At 41.2% G+C, this 19976-nt stretch overlaps 1 protein-coding gene across 2 annotated transcripts in view; it reads left to right on the top strand.

The window, feature by feature from the left end:
- osbpl11 (oxysterol binding protein-like 11) overlaps window positions 1–6441 on the top strand; it is a 140684-nt gene extending 134243 nt beyond the window's left edge. The window contains exons 13-14 of one of the 2 annotated variants that reach the window (XM_072262093.1): window positions 3470–3623; window positions 4843–6441. In XM_072262093.1, coding sequence (XP_072118194.1) covers window positions 3470–3623; window positions 4843–4920 — 232 coding nt within the window. In that variant the 3' untranslated portion in view covers window positions 4921–6441. The remainder of the gene's footprint in view (window positions 1–3469; window positions 3624–4842) is intronic. The other variant, XM_072262094.1, reaches the window with a different exon arrangement.
- The last annotated feature ends 13535 nt before the right edge of the window (window positions 6442–19976 follow it).

Genomic DNA, 19976 nt, shown 5'->3' with positions numbered 1-19976 from the left:
AGTGGGACAAAACTTGTACTGCAAGCAGAAAGCAGAGATCTCTTGATAGATCAGGGTCAGTGCATCTGCTGCTTGTGCAATGGGGAGGGGGAGTGGGCTTCAGGGTGCTGATGTTTCTATTATTCAATCTGTGGGGTTTCTTCTTTCAAGGATGTCTGCAAAGAGTAAGAATTTCAGATTGTATACCGTATACATTGATTTATATTAAATTAAACCATTTGAATCATTTTATTCATGATGTCAAGGAATTCATAGCTGTAGTCTTGCTGAAGGTAGTTGTGTTAGAATAGACAAACGGAGAAATGTTAATTTCTGTAGCATTTTTCATGTCCTTTCCAAGGCATGTTACAGAAATTGCAATACTTTATCGTTGCATTCATAGAACTACAGTATTGTACAACTATTACAGTGCCAATAAAAAGTATTCACCACCCCCGCCAGAAGTCTTCCTGTTTTATTGTTTTACAACATTGAATCACAGTGGGTTTAATTTGGCTCTTTTGGCACTGATCAATGGAGAAGTCTCTTTCCTGTCAAAGTGAAAACAAATTTTTATAAAGTGGTCTAATTTATTGTAATTATTAAAGACAAAATGATTGATTGTTTAATTACTCAACCCCTTCAAGTCAGTATTTAGTACTGGCAGCAATTAACAACCTTGAGTCTGTATGGATCGGTCTGTATCAGCTTTACACATCTGGACACTGCAATTTTTCCCCGTTCTTCTTTACAAAACTGCTCAGGCTCTGTCAAATTGCATGGGGATCATGAGTGAACAGCCACAAATTCTCATTGGGATTGAAATTTCTGACATGGCCACTCCAGGACTTAACTTTGTTCTCTTTAAGCCATTCCTGTGTAGCTTTGGTTTTATGCTTGGGGTCATTGTCTTGCTGGAAAACAAATCTCCCAAATTACGGTTCTCTTGAAGACTGCTCCTGGAGTTCTCCTCCAGGATTTTGCTGCATTCATTTTACCCTCTACCTTCGCAAGCCTTGCAGGGCCTGCTGCAGTGAAGCATCCCCATAGTATGATGCAGCCACCACCATGCTTCGCAGTAGGAATGGTTTGTGGTGTTTGGCTTACACCAAACATGACATTTAATCTGATGGTCAAAAAGCTGAATTTTATTTTCATCAGACCATAGAACCTTCTTCCAACTGGCTTCAGAGACTCCCTCATGCCTTCTGGCAAACTCTGGCCGAGATTGCCTGTGAGTTTCAACAATGGCTTTCTCTTTGCCACTCTCCCATAAAGCTGCGACTGGTGAAGCACCTGGGCAATAGTTGTTGTATGCACAGTCTCTCCCATCTCAGCCACTGAAGCTTGTAACTCCTCCAGAGCTGTCATAGGTCTCTTAGTGGCCTCCCTCACTAGTCCCCTTCTTGCACGGTCACTCAGTTTTTGAGGATGGCCTGCTCTAGGCAGATTTACAGCTGTGCCATATTCTTTCCATTTCCTGATGATTTACTTAACTGTACTCCAAGGGATATTTATTCTTTTGAAAATTTTCTTGTATCCATCTCTTGACTCGTGCTTTTCAATAAACCTTTTGTGGAGTTGCTTGGAGTGTTCTTTTGTCTTCATGGTGTAGTTTTTGCCAGGACACTGACTCACCAGCAATTGGACCCTCCAGATACAGGTTCATTTTTACTACAATCAATTGAAACACCTTGACTGCACACAGCTCTCCAAAAACAGATCTCCATTTAACTAATTATGTGACTTCTAAAACCAATTGGCTGTACCAGTGATTTGGTGTGTCATATTAAAGGGGAAGGGAGGGTGACTACGTATGCAATCAATTAGTTTGTGTTTTATATTTGTAATTAATTTAGATCACTTTGTAGCGATCTGTTTTCACTTTGACACAAAAGAGTCTTTTTGTCTGCTGATCAGTGTCAAATTAAGCCAAATTAAATTGACTGTGATTCAATGTTGTAAAGCAATAAAACATGAAAGCTTTCAGGGTGGTGACTACTTTTTATAGGCTCTGTATTTTCTGCAGCTGTCAGTTATCACCTCATAACTTACAGCTCCACAGCTCTTGGGTATTTTTTTATAAATATATTTACCTTATTTTGGTGTGCAGTAAGACTTGGACCTCCATTTCCTGTTGGATGAAGAGAAATTTTCTGAAACCCCTCCTTTTTCCACGGGATTTTCCTAATCCTTGTATTATCAGTTTTTATGACGCTTGGTTATTGTCTTTTCCATTGTAGGTACTTCCCACTTTATAGGGGCAAATAATTTCATCGAGTCATAGTATCATAGAAAAGTACAGCACAGAAACAGGCCCTTTGGCTCATCTAGTCCATGTCAAACCATTTAAACTCATGGGTGTAGGAGTTTATCAACCTGTACCAGGACCATGGCCCTCCATACCCGTACCATCCATGTACCTATCAGAGCACCTAAATGGTCTCTTTTGTGCACAAGGAAGAAATTTATTGCTTTTTTTTCCCTCCTAACTAATCCTGGTATATCTTCAATGCACCCTCTGCAGGTGCCAAAACATTTTTCCATGTAGCAGATGTCCTAGTTACTACAGAGGAACTGTAACTTCTAATTTGTACCCCAAACAATGCTAATGCTGATTAAACTATTTATGTGACATTGATTGAGGGAGAACCCCAGAAATAACACCCATACACTTCAACTTAATTGGTGACAGCATTCCTTTCCATCTGTGATGGAAATCATCAGTTCTTTGTCCTTGCCCAACAATTCACAAGCCTCTTTCTCTTTCTCCAAAGCCCGTTGTCTCTCAACACCACTCCCAGCATCAATTATCATTTTGCCCTAGCAGCCTACCTTCTTCAAGTTCTGCAATAAGTTCAGTCTTGAGCTGAGACAAGACTGAAAGTTGACATTCTGGTGATGTGCTAAGTAAGGAGAATTTAAATTGTTCCTGTCTGGGGTTTTATAAACCTTGTGAATCTGTTTTAAGAAGAGTTGGTAAGATATCCCCAGTGTCCATCCAATCATTATAACTAAAACATTTTTGGACACAATGTGTGTTGTTTTCAGAACATGATGTGTACAAACTGATTGCTCATTTTTTCTTCCCGCAACAGTTAATACAATTTAAAAAGTACCTCATTAGCTGCAAGCCCTTCAGGATGTTCAAAAATATGTTGGCAATGTCTTTGGAAGGAATGTGCTCAAAGTTAACTGAATTTAGTCGTGTTTTTCTTGGGTTGATAAGTTCTGTGCATCATCCATACCAAATATTTTGTTGAATATTTAATAATCTGTTGATTCTTTCATTATTGTTGGGTTAGAATTCTTTACCCTTTGGTATTGGGTGATGAATGTGAATTAATAAAGATAATTCATGAATGCCTTCAAGTGCAAATCAAGGTGGGAAATAAATGGGCACCTTCCAAGCCGTGACTATATCCTACAATTGATTGTTTTTAAAAGTTCGGTGTCATGTATTTAACAATGTAATTTCTGTGTTTAATAGGCGCTTGTGGCAACACGTGACTGAAGCTTTGAGGGTAAAAAACATAGCAAAGGCAACTGAACACAAGAGCTTACTAGAGGAACGTCAGAGGTCAGAAGCCCGCCACCGTGCAGAGACCGAGACACCGTGGAAGACAAAGTATTTCCATCAAGAGGTAACATTTGCACAATTACAGCAGGCTGTTGACTGAGAGTGGGAAGCGGGCAGGGAGAGGGGAATCATGGTTGGGGAAAAGGGTGGGGGGGACCAGAAACACGTTCTGTAATGATCAGTAAACCAATTGTTTGGAATCAAATGACCTTGCCTAATGTCTTAGGACTAGGAGTGCCTGCACCCATGCCAACCCCCATCCTTGGCATTCCTTTTCTGCCATCTGTCCCACACCCCTCCCATGGTGTTCCACTCTCCATTCCCAACATCCTTGGCTCCTGACAGATTTACAAACTCCCTGTGCAAAAGTCTTAGGCACCCTAGCTATATAAATGTTACTAGGACTTTTGTATGATACTGCATCTAAAATAAACATTATTTTATAAATTTAAATAATAAACTGGATGCCGGAAATCAGCAATTGAATTTGGTGAAAATGGTCAGCAGGTCAGAGGAAGGCAGTTTCCGTCTGGCAACCTTTCATTAGAACTGTCCAATTCTGATACAACTAGAAATACTAGTTGTTTTAAGTTGCTGAATTCATTGTGAATTTCTGAGAGTTGTCCAATAAAACCGAACCTTGAGCTTTATTGGAATAGAGTAAGAGGACAAAGGCAGAGTTCACAGTGTGACTGGAATGGGGAATGAAAGACAAATGGAAACCCAGGTTCATCCGTGCAACACATTTTTTTTCTGAATTTGATTTCATGAGCATTGAATAGAGTATGCAAAAATCAAAGAGATTTGAGTCAGTCATCTAGAATGAGAGCCATTTGTATTCTGTCCCTGTGTCTGACCATCCTTTTGTCCAACTAAATGGCAGAACAAACTCAGAGGGTTGTAGGGGTATGGAGGCCTATGGTCCCGGTGCAGGTTGATGGGAGTAAGCGGTTTAAATGGTTGGCATGGACTAGATGAGACAAAGGGCATGTTACTGTCCTGTACTTTTCAAGACTCTGTGATTGAATTATCTATTTTTCTTTGTTTTGATTATTGCAGGCTGCCTGGGCCAGAGTTCTTTTTAACTCAATTATAAAGGCAGCCCCTTACAGTTAATTACCTTTTAATAGTTCTTTTATGGTTAATTTGCCTTCTAAGGGAAAAAAATGCCCATTTTTCCCTTAGAAGGCAAATGAACCATTCCGCTGCAACAATGTTCAGCGGTTTATCATTTTTTACAGTTTATAAATCTGAATATTTTTTCTTTGCCCTATATTTGGCAGGGTGATGGATGGATCTATTACAAGCCGCTGTGGAAAGCTGCAAGAGGCTACACTGAGACAGCATCACCAGCACCTTAGGTCCTGTGCAACTGGACTGCAGCAACATGGTTTTAAGTAATAAGCAATCACATCCGTAGCTGTGACCAATGTTATTTAACCATGATGGTTTCATATTAAATTGTAAAATGCAGTAAATCTCTCAGCTGCTGTTATTAAATATTGTGTGTCTGTATGATATAATGTAAGATTGCTTTACACATTGGCATGTTAGCAGAAAGGACTTTAAAATTACAGGACAATGAGTGAATTTTTATCTTCAACTACATTTTATATCTTATCTGAAGCCTTTTGACAATTACTTTTTGGCGAGGATCTTGTATTATTTTAACACCTATATTTGAAAAGATATTACTTTAATGATTGCAGCCTCAGAACAAAAAACTATTTCTAATTGGCACAGTGAAGTGCTCTTTTGGCTTGTTCATGCAGTTGACAAGAAAGGCTGAAATGCTGGACTGTTGATCAGCCTATGGAACTATTGCAACAAAATATGCCAGAGTGATCCTTTGGCTTAACCTATTGCATATGATCTTTTTAAGAAGAAGACTATTCAGGAAAAATTTGTCATATGAAGTTCCTTTACGTACATTTCTTTAAAAATTGCGGGCAATTAAGAAACTATCCCCCAAAAAAGGGTAAGCAGATTGAAAGCAGTGAATACTTGTTTCCAAAGTGTGCCTTACACTGTATCCTGTGTTGATTTTTTTTCTTTTAAGTATAGTCTTCCAATTAGTATGTGTGAAATTATCTGTTGCAGTTTAAATACGGATGTTAATTTTCATCTCGAACTGAAAATGTAGTGAATCTTATAAATTTTATTTCATCCTTTTTACTAAAACTGCGTAGCAAGCAAACTTCCATGAATTGAAGATTTTTTTTTAAAGGAAGTGATTTTAAATTAATTACTTTCAGGAGAACAACGTGGATGGTGAAATCATGATTGTTTTATGTGTGCAGAAGTTCCATGAGTTAAACTTCTAAAGACACAAAGTAAATGATGCTCTTTCACAGTAATACCCATCATTGCTGCAGTGATTTATTTTGCTTATTTTGTGTGTGTGGCAATAAATTTGAAATACCACAAGGTACTACTGAGCATTTTATGTTATATGAGAATTATTTTGTTTGTTAAATATTGCCTCTGTGACAATGAAAGTGCTGTTCACATTTCATGAATGTCTTGTGATCCATACAATAACAAGAGAAAAAAATGTTTTTCTAGTTTTTGTGTAAGGCATAACTTATAAACTCAACTCTTAAGTTATGAAATTTTCCACATCAGCTAAGTTTCCATTCATTTGTGTGGAACTTCAATTTCAATTTTTCTTTTTAAAGTTTAATTGAAATTAACTGAACAAATCTTAATTCACAAAGACTTTGTTTTGTTACTGGAGTATTACAGAAATAGAAAGTTCATTCTGTGATATATTGAATATGGAGAGATACTGAAACAGAAAATATCATTACTCATTGTATTTGAAATAAAAGTTCAACTGTATTGCTTGTCTCACACTACTTTGATACTATAGTACTGTATATTTTGAAACGGTATCCAATGCACTGAAGGGAACTCAAAATGACATTCCTATGCTGGCAGCAAGTGTAAAAAGATTGAATTAAATATTTTGCAAAGCATGTTGACTTTATGATCATAAACAAGAGATGCTGGAAATCTGAAGTAATACACAGAAAACACAGGTCAGGCAGCATCTATGGAAATGAATAAGCAAAGTTTTGGGCTGAGACCCTTCTTCAGGACTGGGGGGAAGGGAAGGAGGAAAGCTAGAAGGTGACATAAAGCCAGGAAAGGTAAAGGGCGAGAGAAGAAGGAATCTGATAGGAGAGGAGAATGGACCATAGGAGAGAGGAAAGGAGGAGGGGCACCGGGGGGAGTTCATAGGCAGGTGAGAAGAGGTAATTAGAAGAAGAGGGAAGGGGAGGGGGTAATTGCTGAAAGTAGAAGACATTGATGTTCATGCTATCAGGTTGGAGGCCACTCAGATGGAATATGTTGTGTTGCTCCTTCACCCTGGGAGTAGCCTCATAGTGGCCCATGGTCGCATGTCGGAACAGGAATGGGAATAGGAATTAAAAAGGTTGGCCACTGGGAAATTCCGCTTTCGGTGGAAGGAGTGGAGGTGTTTGACGAAGCTGTCTCACAGTTTACAGCGGTTCTCACCAATGTAGACCAGGCCGCATCAGGAGCAGTGGATACAATAGATGATCCCAACAAATTTGAAAGTAAAGTGCCCAATTTTATGGTCATCTTTGTAAAATTCTTATTTTGACATGGCATTTAGGGATAAAACTGATCTATGTAGATATTCTAGTGAACAATGCCATAAAATGGTACAATGTTCCATTTATTAGTTTTATAAATGTTTCATCATTGTATTGGAAAATATGTCAAGTACAGTTGAACTGCGAGACATTGATAGGATACAAAACTGGGCTGAGAAGTGGCAGATGGAGTTCAACCCAGATAAGTGTGAGGTGGCTCATTTTGGTAGGTCAAATATGATGGCAGAATATAGTATTAATGGTAAGACTCTTGGCAGTGTGGAAGATCAGAGGGATCTTGGGGTCCGAGTCCATTGGACACTCAAAGTTGCTGCGCAGGCTGACTGTGTGGTTAAGAAGGCGTACAGTGTTTTGGCCTTCATCAACCATGGGATTGAGTTTAAGAGCTGAGAGGTATTGTTACAGCTATATAGGAGCCTGGTCAGACCCCACTTGGAGTACTGTGTTCACTTCTGGTCTCCTCACAACAGGAAGGATGTGGAAACTATAGAAAAGGTGCAGAGGAGATTTACAAGGATGTTGCCTGGATTGGGGAGCATGCACTATGAGAATAGGTTGTGTGAACTTGGCCTTTTCTCCTTGGCGCGACAAAGGATGAGAGGTGACCTGATAGGTGTACAAGATAATGAGAGGCATTGATCATGTGGATAGTCAGAGGCTTTTTCCCAGAACTGAAATGGCTAGCACAAGCGGGCATAGTTTTAAGGTGCTTGGAAGTAGGTACAGAGGAGATGTCAGAGGTAAGTTTTTTTTAACGCAGAGAGTGGTGAGTGCGTGGAATGGGCTGCCGGCAGCGGTGGTGGAGGCAGATACGATAGGGTCTTTTCAGAGACTCCTGGATAGATACATGGAGCTTAGAAAAATAGAGGGCTATGGGTAACCCTAGTAATTTCTAAAGACATGTTTGACACAGCATCGTGGGCTGAAGGGCCTGTACTGTGCTGTAGGTTTTCTATGTTTCTACAACAGAAGTTTGGATTACTGCATGATAAGATCAAAGCACAGAAGAATTCTTGGCACAAATGTACGGCTTTGGGCTGGATATTTTCTTAGATTGAGCATCAATGATCAATTTTGTGAATGGTCATCATGTCTATGTTCTGAACTAGTTTTAGTGCCCAGTCTCTGGTTACAACAGAATGAAGTAAAATTCTAAGGGAATTCTAGGGAGTTAGCTCCTGTAACTAATAAAGTGGCTACTGAGTGCATGTTCGTGGTCTGCTGCTGCTGTACCCTAACCACTCAGGTTGGACGTGTTGTGCATTCAGAGATGCTCTTCTACACACCACTGTTGTAACACGTGGTTATTTGAGTTACTGTCAGCTTGAAACAGTCTGGCCATTCTTCTCTGACCTCTCTCATTAACTAGGTGTTTATCCCTACAGAAATGCTGCTCAATTGATATTTGATTCAAATTTCAATTGATAATTGATATTGCTGCTCTATTGATCACACCATTCTCTGTAAACTCTTGAAACTTTGTGTGAAAATCCCAGGAGATCAGAAATTTTGAGACACTCAAACTATCCCATCTGGCACCAACAATCATTCCATAGTCAAAGTCACTTAAGATACCATTTCTTTCCCCATTCTGATATTTGGACTGAACAACATCTGAAACTTTTATCGATGTCTGCATGTTTTTATGCATCAAGTTGCTGCCACATGATCGGCTGATTAAATATTTGCATGAATGAGCGTCTGTGCAGGAATACTTAATAAATGGCCACTAAGTGTATTTCAGACACTGGCTACTGAAATACCAATCTGACTGAATATGCATTCTCTACAGATGGTGTAATGAAAACATTCTGTCAAGGTAAGGCTCAATTTTGAGGTACTTTTGGTCAATGCAGGATCGGTTCTGGGACCTCTACTTTTCATGATTTTTATTAACGACTTGGATGTGGGGGGTAGAAGGGTGTGTTGGCAAGTTTGCAGATGACACAAAGGTTGGTGGTGTGTTGGGGATAGTGTTGAGGATTGTCGAAGATTGCAGAGAGACTTTGATAGGATGCAGAAGTGGGCTGAGAAGTGGCAGATGGAGTTCAACCCAGAGAAGTGTGAGGTGGTACACTTTGGAAGGACAAATTCCAAGGCAAAGTACAAAGTAAATGACAGAATACTTGGTAGTGTGGAGGAGCAGAGGGATCTGGGGGTACATGTCCGCAGATCCCTGAAAGTTGCCTCACAGGCGGATAGGGTAGTTAAGAAAGCTTATGGGGTGTTAGCTTTCATAAGTCAAGGGATAGAGTTTAAGAGTCACAATGTAATGATGCAGCTCTATAAAACTCGGTGAGGCCACACTTGGAGTACTGTGTCCAGTTCAGGTCACCTCACTATAGGAAGGATGTGGAAGCATTGGAAAGGGTACAGAGGAGATTTACCAGGATGCTGCCTGGTTTGGAGAGTATGGATTATGATCAGAGATTAAGGGAGCTAGGGCTTTACTCTCTGGAGAGAAGGAGGATGAGAGGAGACATGATAGAGGTGTACAAGATAATAAGAGGAATAGATAGAGTGGATAGCCAGCGCCTCTTCCTCAGGGCACCACTGCCTAATACAAGGGGACATGGCTTTAAGGTAAGCGATGGGAAGTTCAAGGGGGATATTAGAGGAAAGTTTTTTACTCAGAGAGTGGTTGGTGCGTGGAATGCACTGCCCGAGTCAGTGGTGGAGGCAGATACACTAGTGAAGTTTAAGAGACTACTAAGACAGGTATATGGAGGAATTTAAGGTGGGGGTTATACGGGAGGCAGGGTTTAAGGGTCGGCACAACATTGTGGGCCGAAGGGCCTGTACTATGCTGCACTGTTCAATGTTCTAATTCCATGAATGAGATCAGTCCCACTTGCCATCTCTCTTTGAAAAATGGGTAAGTTCAGTGTCTCTGAACGTGGACTCTTTTCTAATTGAGTATTTTCATTTCCAACAACTTTCTCCTGCTGGTCATAAAGCCACAGTTCCACTTCTGTGTGTGGTTGGTACGTACAGTTTAATTGCTTGTCAGGTTGAGTTGGCAGTCACGGTAGTGAGTCACTGAAGTACTGCTTACCTTTAATGTTGAGGGCAGGTTGCTTGCAAATTTCAAGCTTGGCTTACTATGCCTCTGTAAATAGGATGACATTTGGCTGGAATCACTAGGAGCATGCTCTAAATGCTATAAAGTTAAAAGTAATTTTGTTATCCAAACACATTCAGTGGTATACAAAAGTTTGGGCACCTCTGGTCAAAATTCTGTTATTATGAACAGCTAGACGAGTAAAAGCTGACCTGATTTCCAAAAGCCGTAAAGTTGAAAATGACACATTTCTTTAATATTTTAAGCAAGATACTTTTCATTTCCATCTTTTACAGTTTCAAATAAAAAAAAAGAAAAGTGCCCGAAGCAAAAGTTTGGGCACCCTGCATGGTCAGTACTTAGTAACACCCCCTTTGGCAAGTATCACAGCTTGTAAACGCTTTCTGTAGCCAGCTAAGAGTCTTTCAATTCTTGTTTGGGGGATTTTCACCCATCTTTCCTTGCAAAAGGCTTCTAGTTCTGTGAGATTCTTGGGCCATCTTGCATGCACTGCTCTTTTGAGGTCTATCCACAGATTCTCGATGATTCTCGGTCGGGGGACTGTGAGGACCATGGCAAACCCTTCAGATTGCGCCTCTTGAGGTAGTCCATTGTGGATCTTGAGGAGTGTTTAGGCTCATTATTCTGTTGTAGAAGCCATCCTCTTTTCATCTTCAGCTTTTTTTACAGACGGTGTGATGCTTGCTTCCAGAATTTGCTGGTATTTAATTGAATTCATTCTTCCCTCTACCAGTGAAATGTTCCCCGTGCCACTGGCTGCAACACAAGCCCAAAGCATGATCGATCCACCCCCGTGCTTAACAGTTGGAGAGGGGTTCTTCTCATGAAATTCTGCATCCTTTTTTCTCCAAACATACCTTTGTTCATTGCGGCCAAAATGTTCTAGTTTAGCTTCATCGGTCCACAGGACTTATTTCCAAAATGCATCAGGCTTGTTTAGATGTTCCTTTTGCAAACTTCTGATGCTGGATTTTGTGGTGGGGTCGCAGGAAAGGTTTTCTTCTGATGACTCCTCCATGAAGGTCATATTTGTGCAGGTGTCGCTACACAGTAGAACAGTGCACCACCACTCCAGAATCTGCTAAATCTTCCTGAAGGTCTTTTGTAGTCAAACGGGGGTTTTGATTTGCCTTTCTATCAATCCTACGAGCAGTTCTCTCGGAAAGTTTTCTTGGTCTTCCAGACCTCAACTTGACCTCCACCGTTACTGTTAACTGCCATTTCTTAATTACATTATGAACTGATTTGCTATCTTATAGCCTTCTCCTGCTTTGTGGGCATCATTTATTTTAACTTTCAGAGTGCTAGGCAGCTGCTTAGAGGAGCCCATGGCTGCTGATTGTTGGGACAAGGTTTGAGGAGTCAGTGTATTTATAAAGCTTTGAAATTTGCATCACCTAGCCTTTCCTAACGATGATTGTAAATAAGCCATAGCCCTATAAAGCTAATTAAGGTCTGAAACCTGGGTAAAAGTTATCTGAGAGCTCAAATCTCTTGGGGTGCCCAAACTTTTGCATTGTGCTCCTTTCCTTTTTCCCCCACTCTAAAATTGTACAAAACAAAAATAATACTAACCTTGCTTAAACTGTTGAAAAGAATGTTTCATCTTTAATTTTATGACTTTTGGAGATCAGTTCATCTTCTATTCACTTAACTAGTCACAGTAACAGAAATTTTGACCAGGGATGCCCAAACTTTTGCATGCCACTGTATATGTTGTTATATACAACCCTGAGATTTGCTTTCTTGAGGGCATACTCAGAAATCCAAGAACCACAATGGAACTGGGCAGGCAAGTAACCTATGTGCAAAAGACAACAAACTGTAGATACAAAAGAAAAAGAGAAACAAACAAATAAATAAATAAATAAGCAATAAATAGCGAGAACAAGCGATGAAGTGTCTTTGAAAGTGAGTCCACAAGTTGGGGGAACACTTCAATGATGGGGCAAGTGAAGCTGAGTGAAGGTAACTCAACTGGTTCAAGAGCCTGATGGCTGAGGGGTAATAATGGTTCCTGAACCTGGTAGTGAGAGTCCTCCTTCCTGATGGCAGTAGAGAGAAGAGAGCATGATCTGGGTGGTGGGGACCCTGATCATGGACGCTGCTTTCCTGCAGTGGCACTCTCTGTAATCATGCTCAATGGTTGGGAAGGCTTTATCTGTGATGGAATAGGGTCGTGTCCGCTTTTTTGAGGATTTTCCATGCAAGCATATTGGTTGTATCTCAGCCTGGTGTGGAAACACCAATCAGTACAGTCACCTACACACATGTATAGAAGTTGGTCAAGGTTTTAAATAACATGCTGAATCTCCACAGGTTTCTTTGGAAGTAGAGGTGCTGCTGTGTTTTCTTCGTGATTCCATGTGTGCTGGGCCCAGGTTAGACCCTCTGAAATGATAACACTGAGGAATTTAAAGTTGCTAACCCTGTCCACCTCTGAACTCCTGGTGAGGCTGGCTTATGGACCTACAGTTTCTTTCTCCTGAAGTCCAAAAGACATAGAAGCAGAATTAGGCCATTTGGCCCGTGGAGTCTGCTCTGCCATTCAATCATGGCTGATCCTTTTCTCCCCTCCCACCCCCACTCAACCCCACTCCCCGGGCTTCTCCCCAAAACCTTTGACGCTGTGTCCAATCATGAACCTATCGATCTCTGCCTTAAATGCACCCAACGACCTGGCCTCCAAAGCTGCCTGTGACCACAATTTCAACACCGTCCGTCAGAAGAAATTTCTCTGCATCTCAGTTTTAAATAGATGCCCCTCTATCCTGAGGCTGTACACTCTTGTCCTAGGTTCCCCAACATGGGAAACATCCTTTCCACATCTACTCTGTCTAGGTCTTTCAACATTTGAAAGATTTCAATGAGATCCCACCCCCACCCCCACCCCCACCCCCACCCCCACCCCCATCCTTCTAAATTTCAGCGGGTACAGGCTGTACTGCTGCTGCAGCAAAAAAGACAAATTTCAGTGGGTGATGATAAACCTGATTCTATATGGATCTCTATTGTGGACAGAGAGTGGGAAGAAGGAAATGAAAGGGGGAAGGGAATGGGAAACACCAGAGAGACATTCTTAATGATTAATAAACCAATTGCTTGGAATCAAATGACCTTGCCTCATGTCTCAGGGCTGGGTGTGTCTTCAACTGCCTATAAAAAGTATTCACCCCAGGAAAGTTTTCATGTTTTATTGTTTCACAGTGAATCACAGTGTATTTAATTTGGCTTTTTTCACACTGATCAACAAAAGGAAGACTCTTTCATGTTAAAGTGAAAACAGGTTTTTACAAAGCAATCTAAAGTTAATTGCAATTATATAAAATAAAATAATTGATTGCATAAGTATTCACCCTCCTCCCCCTTTAATCTGAAACACCAAATCATCACTGGTGCAGCCAATTGGTTTTAGAAGTCCCATAATTAGTTAAATGGAGATCTGTTTTTGGATACCTGTGTGCAGTCAAGGTGTTTCAATTGACTGCAGTAAAAATACACCTGTATCTGGAAGGTCCAACTGCTGGTGAGTCAGTATTCTGGCCAAATTTACACTATCAAGACAAAGCAACTCTGCAAAAAGGTTATTGAATAGCACAAGTCAAGAGGTGGATACAAGAAAATTTCCAAGTCAATAAATATCCCTTGGAGTACAGTTAAGTCAATCACCATTCATATTGTGATCACTGGTTCCGAAGGGTTCTTTTAACTTAAGCTCCCTAATCACCTCTGGTTCATTGCATAACACCCAATCCAGACAGTCGATCTCCTTGTAAGCTCAATGACAAACTGCTCTAAAAAGCTATCTCTTGGGCATTCAACAAACTTGCTCTCTTGAGATCCATTACCAACCTGATTTTCCCAATTGACCTGCATGTTAAAATCTCCCATGACTATCACGACATTATCCTTTTCACTCACCTATTGTAACCTGTGGTCCACCTCCCAGCCACTATTGGGAGGCCTGTATATAACTGCGACTGACATCCTTTTACCCTTGCAGTTTCTTAACTCAACCTACCAGGATTCAGCATCTTCCAGTCCTCTGTCACTTCTTTCTACTGATTTGATGCCATTCTTTACGAGTAGAGCCACACCAACCCCTCTGCCTACCTTCCTATCCCTCCAATATAACGTGTAACCTTGGACGTTCAGCTCCCAACTTCAACCATCCTTCAGCCACGATTCAGTGATGGCCACACCATCATACCTAGCAATCTGTAATATTGTAACAAGATCATTCACCTTATTTCTTATACTACGTGCATTTAGATACAACACCTTGAGTACTGTATTTGCTATCCTTTCTGACTTTGCATCCCTAACTCAGCCTGTTGGCTGCAGCTAAGTCCCATCACCTGCCTGCCCTTCCTGACTATCAGACTGCATGCTATCCGCACTTTTTTTTTATCATCCGTCCTTTCCTGAGTCCCTTCAATCCAGTTCCATGCCAAGTTAGTTTAAACCCTCCCCAACAGCTCTAACAAACCTGCCCATGAGAATATTGGTTCCCCTTGGGTTCAGATGCAACCCGTCACTTTTGAACAGGTCATACCTCCCCAGAAGAGATCCCAATTGTCCAAAAACCTGAGACCCTGCTCCCTGCACCAGCTTCTCAGCCACGAATTTATCTGCCAAATCATCCTGTTTCTACCTTCACTGGCACATGGCACAGGCAGCAATCCAGAAATGACTACCTGGGAGTAATTGGGGCCCACCACTGCTTGCAATATTCCAAATGTGGTCAGCCCAATGCATTATCATCCCCCAGGATTGTACCTTTGCTTTTACAGTATATTCTAGTTCTCTGGAAATGAACACTAACTTTGCATTTGCCTTCCTTATCACTGACTCAGCCTACAAGTCAACCTTCAGGCAATCTTGCACAAGGACTCCCAAGTCCCATTACACATCTGATATCTAATTCACTCCCTGCTCAGAAAATAGTCTACTCCTTCATTCCTTCTACCAAAATGCATGACCATACACTTCCTAACATTGTTTTCTATTTGCTATTTCTTTGTCCTGTTTCCTAATCTGTCCAAGTATGTCTGCAGACTCTCTCATTCTTCAACACTACCTGCCCTCCTGCCTATCATCTGTAAACTGTGCCAGAATGTCATCAATTCCATCATCCACATCATTAACATGTGACGTGAAAAGTTCGTAGTGGACCCAACACTAAGCCCCTGTCAAATGCTGCCTGTCACCACCAGCTAATCCCTTTATTCATAATCTGCCTTCTGCCATTCAGGATAGACGCTATCATCTTGACAACTACTGAAGTTAGACTAGTTGGCCTGTAATTTCCTGTCTTTTGCCTCACCCTTCGTATAGAATGGGTTGACATTTGCAAATTTCCAGTCCTCTAAAACCATTCCTGACTCCACTGATTCTCAAAAGGTCACTAGTAATGTCTCCACAATCTCTTCAGTTACCTCTTTCAGAACAATGGAATATAGTCCATCTGGTTCAGTTAACTTATCTAGACCATAACACCATAAGATATAAGAGCAGAAGTAGGCCATTCGGCCCATTGAGTCTGCTCCACCATTCAAACGTGTGCTGATCTACCCCAGACCTTTCAGCTGTTCGAGCACCTTCTCTTTCCTAGTAAGAACTACACTCTCTTCTGACCCCGACACTCTCATTTCTAGCATGTTGCTGGTGTCTTCTACAATGAAGACAGATGCAAAATGCTTCTTCAGTTTGTCCACCATTTCTTTGTCCCCATTACTACCTCTTCAGCATAATTTTCCAGCAGTTTGATGTCCACTCTTGCCTCTCTTTAACTTCATACCCAAAAAACATTGGTGTTTCTTTTTGTATTTTTGGCCAACTTACCTTCATATTTCATCTTTTCTCACCTTATTGTTTTTAATTGCCTTCTGTTGGTTCTTAAAAGCTTCCAAATCCTCTAGCTTTCTACTAATTTTTGCTATATTAGAAAACCTAGAGCGCAATGCAGGCCCTTCACCCCACAAAGCTGTATTGTATGGTCTCTTTTTGCTTTTGTGTTGTGTTTGACTTTCCTTTGGAATACTACTTCCTTGAGATAAGCCGATCCTGTATCTTCCGAGTATATTCATTCATAAAGTACGCTTGCTTTAGAAATGAGTTCTGATTTGATTTTTCTCAATTCAGCTTGGATTATTTGGGATCTATGGCTAAAAGTAATGTTCCAATTATTAAACATAATTACCTTCCCCTTCCTCTGCTTATGGTTCGATTCTATTTTTCTTGTTAGAGATTTTTTTTTACCCAGTATATTTCTTTTTCATTAATTGTCATCTTTAACTCTGACCATATCACTAGTTTATTGTTTCTGGAAGTAAATTCCCAGACTGAATTTGGCCATGACACTGATATTTTTATCGTGTTAAATTCCCCAGGGTGATACAAGTCTCTGCTTTATTTGGACTCCATTTGTTTATATTCAAGAGGTATTTGTTGCATTTTTCGCTTGCCACCTGTTTAGAGAAATGTAGAATGGGACCTTGGAGAAAGAGGAAGGGTGGTGAATGCAAGAATTATAAGATGATGAGAGGCATTGATCATGTGGATAGTCAGAGGCTTTTTCTCAGGGCTGAAATGGCTAACACAGGAGGGCACAGTTTTAAGGTGCTTGGACATAGGTACAGAGGAGATATCAGGGGTAAGTTTTTTACACAGAGAGTGGTGAGTGCGTGGAATGGGCTGCCAGTGACGGCGGTGGGGGCGGATACGATAGGGTCTTTTAAGAGACTCCTGGATAGGTACATGAGGCTTAGGAAAACAGAGGTCTACGGGCAACCCTAGGTAATTTCTAAAGTAAGTACATGTTTGGCACAGCATAGTGGGCCGAAGGGCCTGTATTGTGCTGTAGGTTTTCTACGTTTCTATGTTCTATGTTTCTAATTGGAATATCAGAAGCAGATGGAAAAGGAAAGCAATATGGAGAAAAGGAAGTGGTGGTCACTGAGGAAGACTATTCAATCTCATAGATTGGAATCAGAAGTCAGCCTTCAACCTGACAGTTTATCAAAAAGTGGCTACATCCATACCTACATCCGGTCTTTTGTTGGATGTTTCACTTGTGCCTTTGTCCCCTTTGAGCTTAAATACTCTCCTCGTCGAGGTCTCATTCTTCACCTGGTGTGAATCCTCTCACCCGTGTGCTTTAGAGCAAGTCCTAGTCATCCTGTGTTTTTTGATAGCTAATTTGAGTCTAAATTCCTATTCTTGTGTTTAAACACTTAATGGCATCCAAGGTTCACAAGAATGATTCTGGAAATGAAATTGTTGACATGCATGGAGCATTTCTTGGCTCAGGGCCTGTACTTGCTGGAGTTTAGTAGAATGGGGGTGGGGGGTGAATCTCATTGAAATCTATCGAATGTTGAAAGACCTAGATAGAGTGGAGGGGGGGCTGTTTGCTATAGTGGGGGAGTCAAAGACCAGAGGGCAGAGCCTCAGAATAGAGGGATGTCCATTTAGGATGATGAGGAGGAATTTCTTCAGCCGGTGGGTGGTGAATCTGTGGAATTCATTGTCACAGGCAGCTGTGGAGGCCAAATCATTGAAAATATTTAAAGCAGAGGTTTGATTTTTTTTCTTCATTAGTCATGACATCAAATGTAACAGAGAGAAGGTAGAGGAATGGGTTGAGAAGGAAATTAAATCAGCCATGAATGAGTGCTGGGGCAGGCTCGATGGGCCAAGCAGCCTAACTCTATGTTTTGTGGTCTGAACCCCAATTTCCATCATCATCAAACATTGCAACTTTCTCTTCCTTCTCCTTCCTAAACCCACAGTTCTGTTGACACCAGCCTCATTTACTCACATGGCTTTAACCAGACATCCCACCCTGCAAAAACTCATTTCAGGGAGGTAGCACCATCAATTTGCGGGAGACTCCCGGGAGAGGTGGGATGTCTGCAATAGAGTAGCTCCTTAGCAACTAGCCAGCTAGTTTAAATAACGTTAGCTATGCTAATGAACGAATGACACCTGTTAAACTTACCTCAACATGTCTTTTACAGTTTTAACCCACCGTGAGCAATAGAAAAGTCACTGTTGCAAACAGTGCAGAGAGCAACACTGTCATTATTTTTGACCCCTATTAGGCAGGGGTACACTTTAGTGTAGTCTGGGGTGACGTACGTTTTATATTTTCTTTTTTTTGGAACACTCTGCCATGGCGCGCTCTCGCTCTCTCTCTCTCATGGTCGCTCGCACGTTCTCGCTTGCTTTCTCTCGTTCGCTCGCTCTCAAAAAAGTTGATTTCCGTGATTTTGTATATAATTTGTGGGCATCAGGGAGCCACTATTAATATGCGGGAGACTCCCAGAACTTCCGGGAGAGGTGAAATGTCTGCTTTAACAGTCTGCGCGGTACCACTGCCCCCCAATCCCTCATCTTTCCTCTTCATTCACCTCTTCAATACAGTGATGACACGAAGCTGGGTGGCAGTGTTAGCTGTGAGGAGGATGCTAAGAGGATGCAGGGTGACTTGGATAGGTTGGGTGAGTGGGCAAATTCATGGCAGATGCAATTTAATGTGGATAAATGTGAAGTTATCCACTTTGGTGGCAAAAATAGGAAAACAGATTATTATCTGAATGGTGGCCGATTAGGAAAAGGGGAGGTGCAACGCGACCTGGGTGTCATTATACACCAGTCATTGAAAGTGGGCATGCAGGTACAGCAGGCGGTGAAAAAGGCGAATGGTATGCTGGCATTTATAGCGAGAGGATTTGAGTACAGGAGCAGGGAGGTACTACTGCAGTTGTACAAGGCCTTGGTGAGACCGCACCTGGAGTATTGTGTGCAGTTTTGGTCCCCTAATCTGAGAAAAGACATCCTTGCCATAGAGCGAGTACAGAGAAGGTTCACCAGATTGATTCCTGGGATGGCAGGACTTTCATATGAAGAAAGAATGGATGAACTGGGCTTGTACTCGTTGGAATTTAGAAGATTGAGGGGGGATCTGATTGAAACGTATAAGATCCTTAAGGGATTGGACAGGCTAGATGTAGGAAGATTGTTCCCGATGTTGGGGAAGTCCAGAACGAGGGGTCACAGTTTGAGGATAGAGGGGAAGCCTTTTAGGACCGAGATTAGGAAAAACTACTTCACACAGAGAGTGGTGAATCTGTGGAATTCTCTGCCACAGGAAACAGTTGAGGCCAGTTCATTGGCTATATTTAAGACGGAGTTAGATATGGCCCTTGTGGCTACGGGGATCAGGGGGTATGGAGGGAAGGCTGGGGCGGTGTTCTGAGTTGGATGATCAGCCATGATCATAATAAATGGCGGTGCAGGCTCGAAGGGCCAAATGGCCTACTCCTGCACCTATTTTCTATGTTTCTATGTTTCTATTCCTTCAAATGTAGCTCTTTGACCAGTTGCATTCAACGATCTCCTTTTTTTTTTGCCAAGAGTCAATCTTTTACTGATTCATCTGTGAAGTTCTTGGTCTGGGATGTGTTGGAATTAGTGGTATGATTATTCCTGACTTAGAATCCTACTTTAGAAAATGAAAGCATATTTTAATGTGACAATACTAAATTAAATACTCAAAATTTTAAAATGTGAAAATTGGTGCGGGATCATTGGTTTTTTTGAAATGTTTGCTCCACAACAACTCTGAAGTACTTTGAAGTAGTAAATTTTGGATTACTAGCAGTAGATTAGGCTGAGAAATTTTGAG

Source organism: Mobula birostris, chromosome 6, assembly GCF_030028105.1.
Source record: "Mobula birostris isolate sMobBir1 chromosome 6, sMobBir1.hap1, whole genome shotgun sequence".
NCBI classification, from domain to species: Eukaryota; Metazoa; Chordata; class Chondrichthyes; order Myliobatiformes; family Myliobatidae; genus Mobula; species Mobula birostris.
This window is presented reverse-complemented; position numbering and strand designations above follow the sequence as displayed.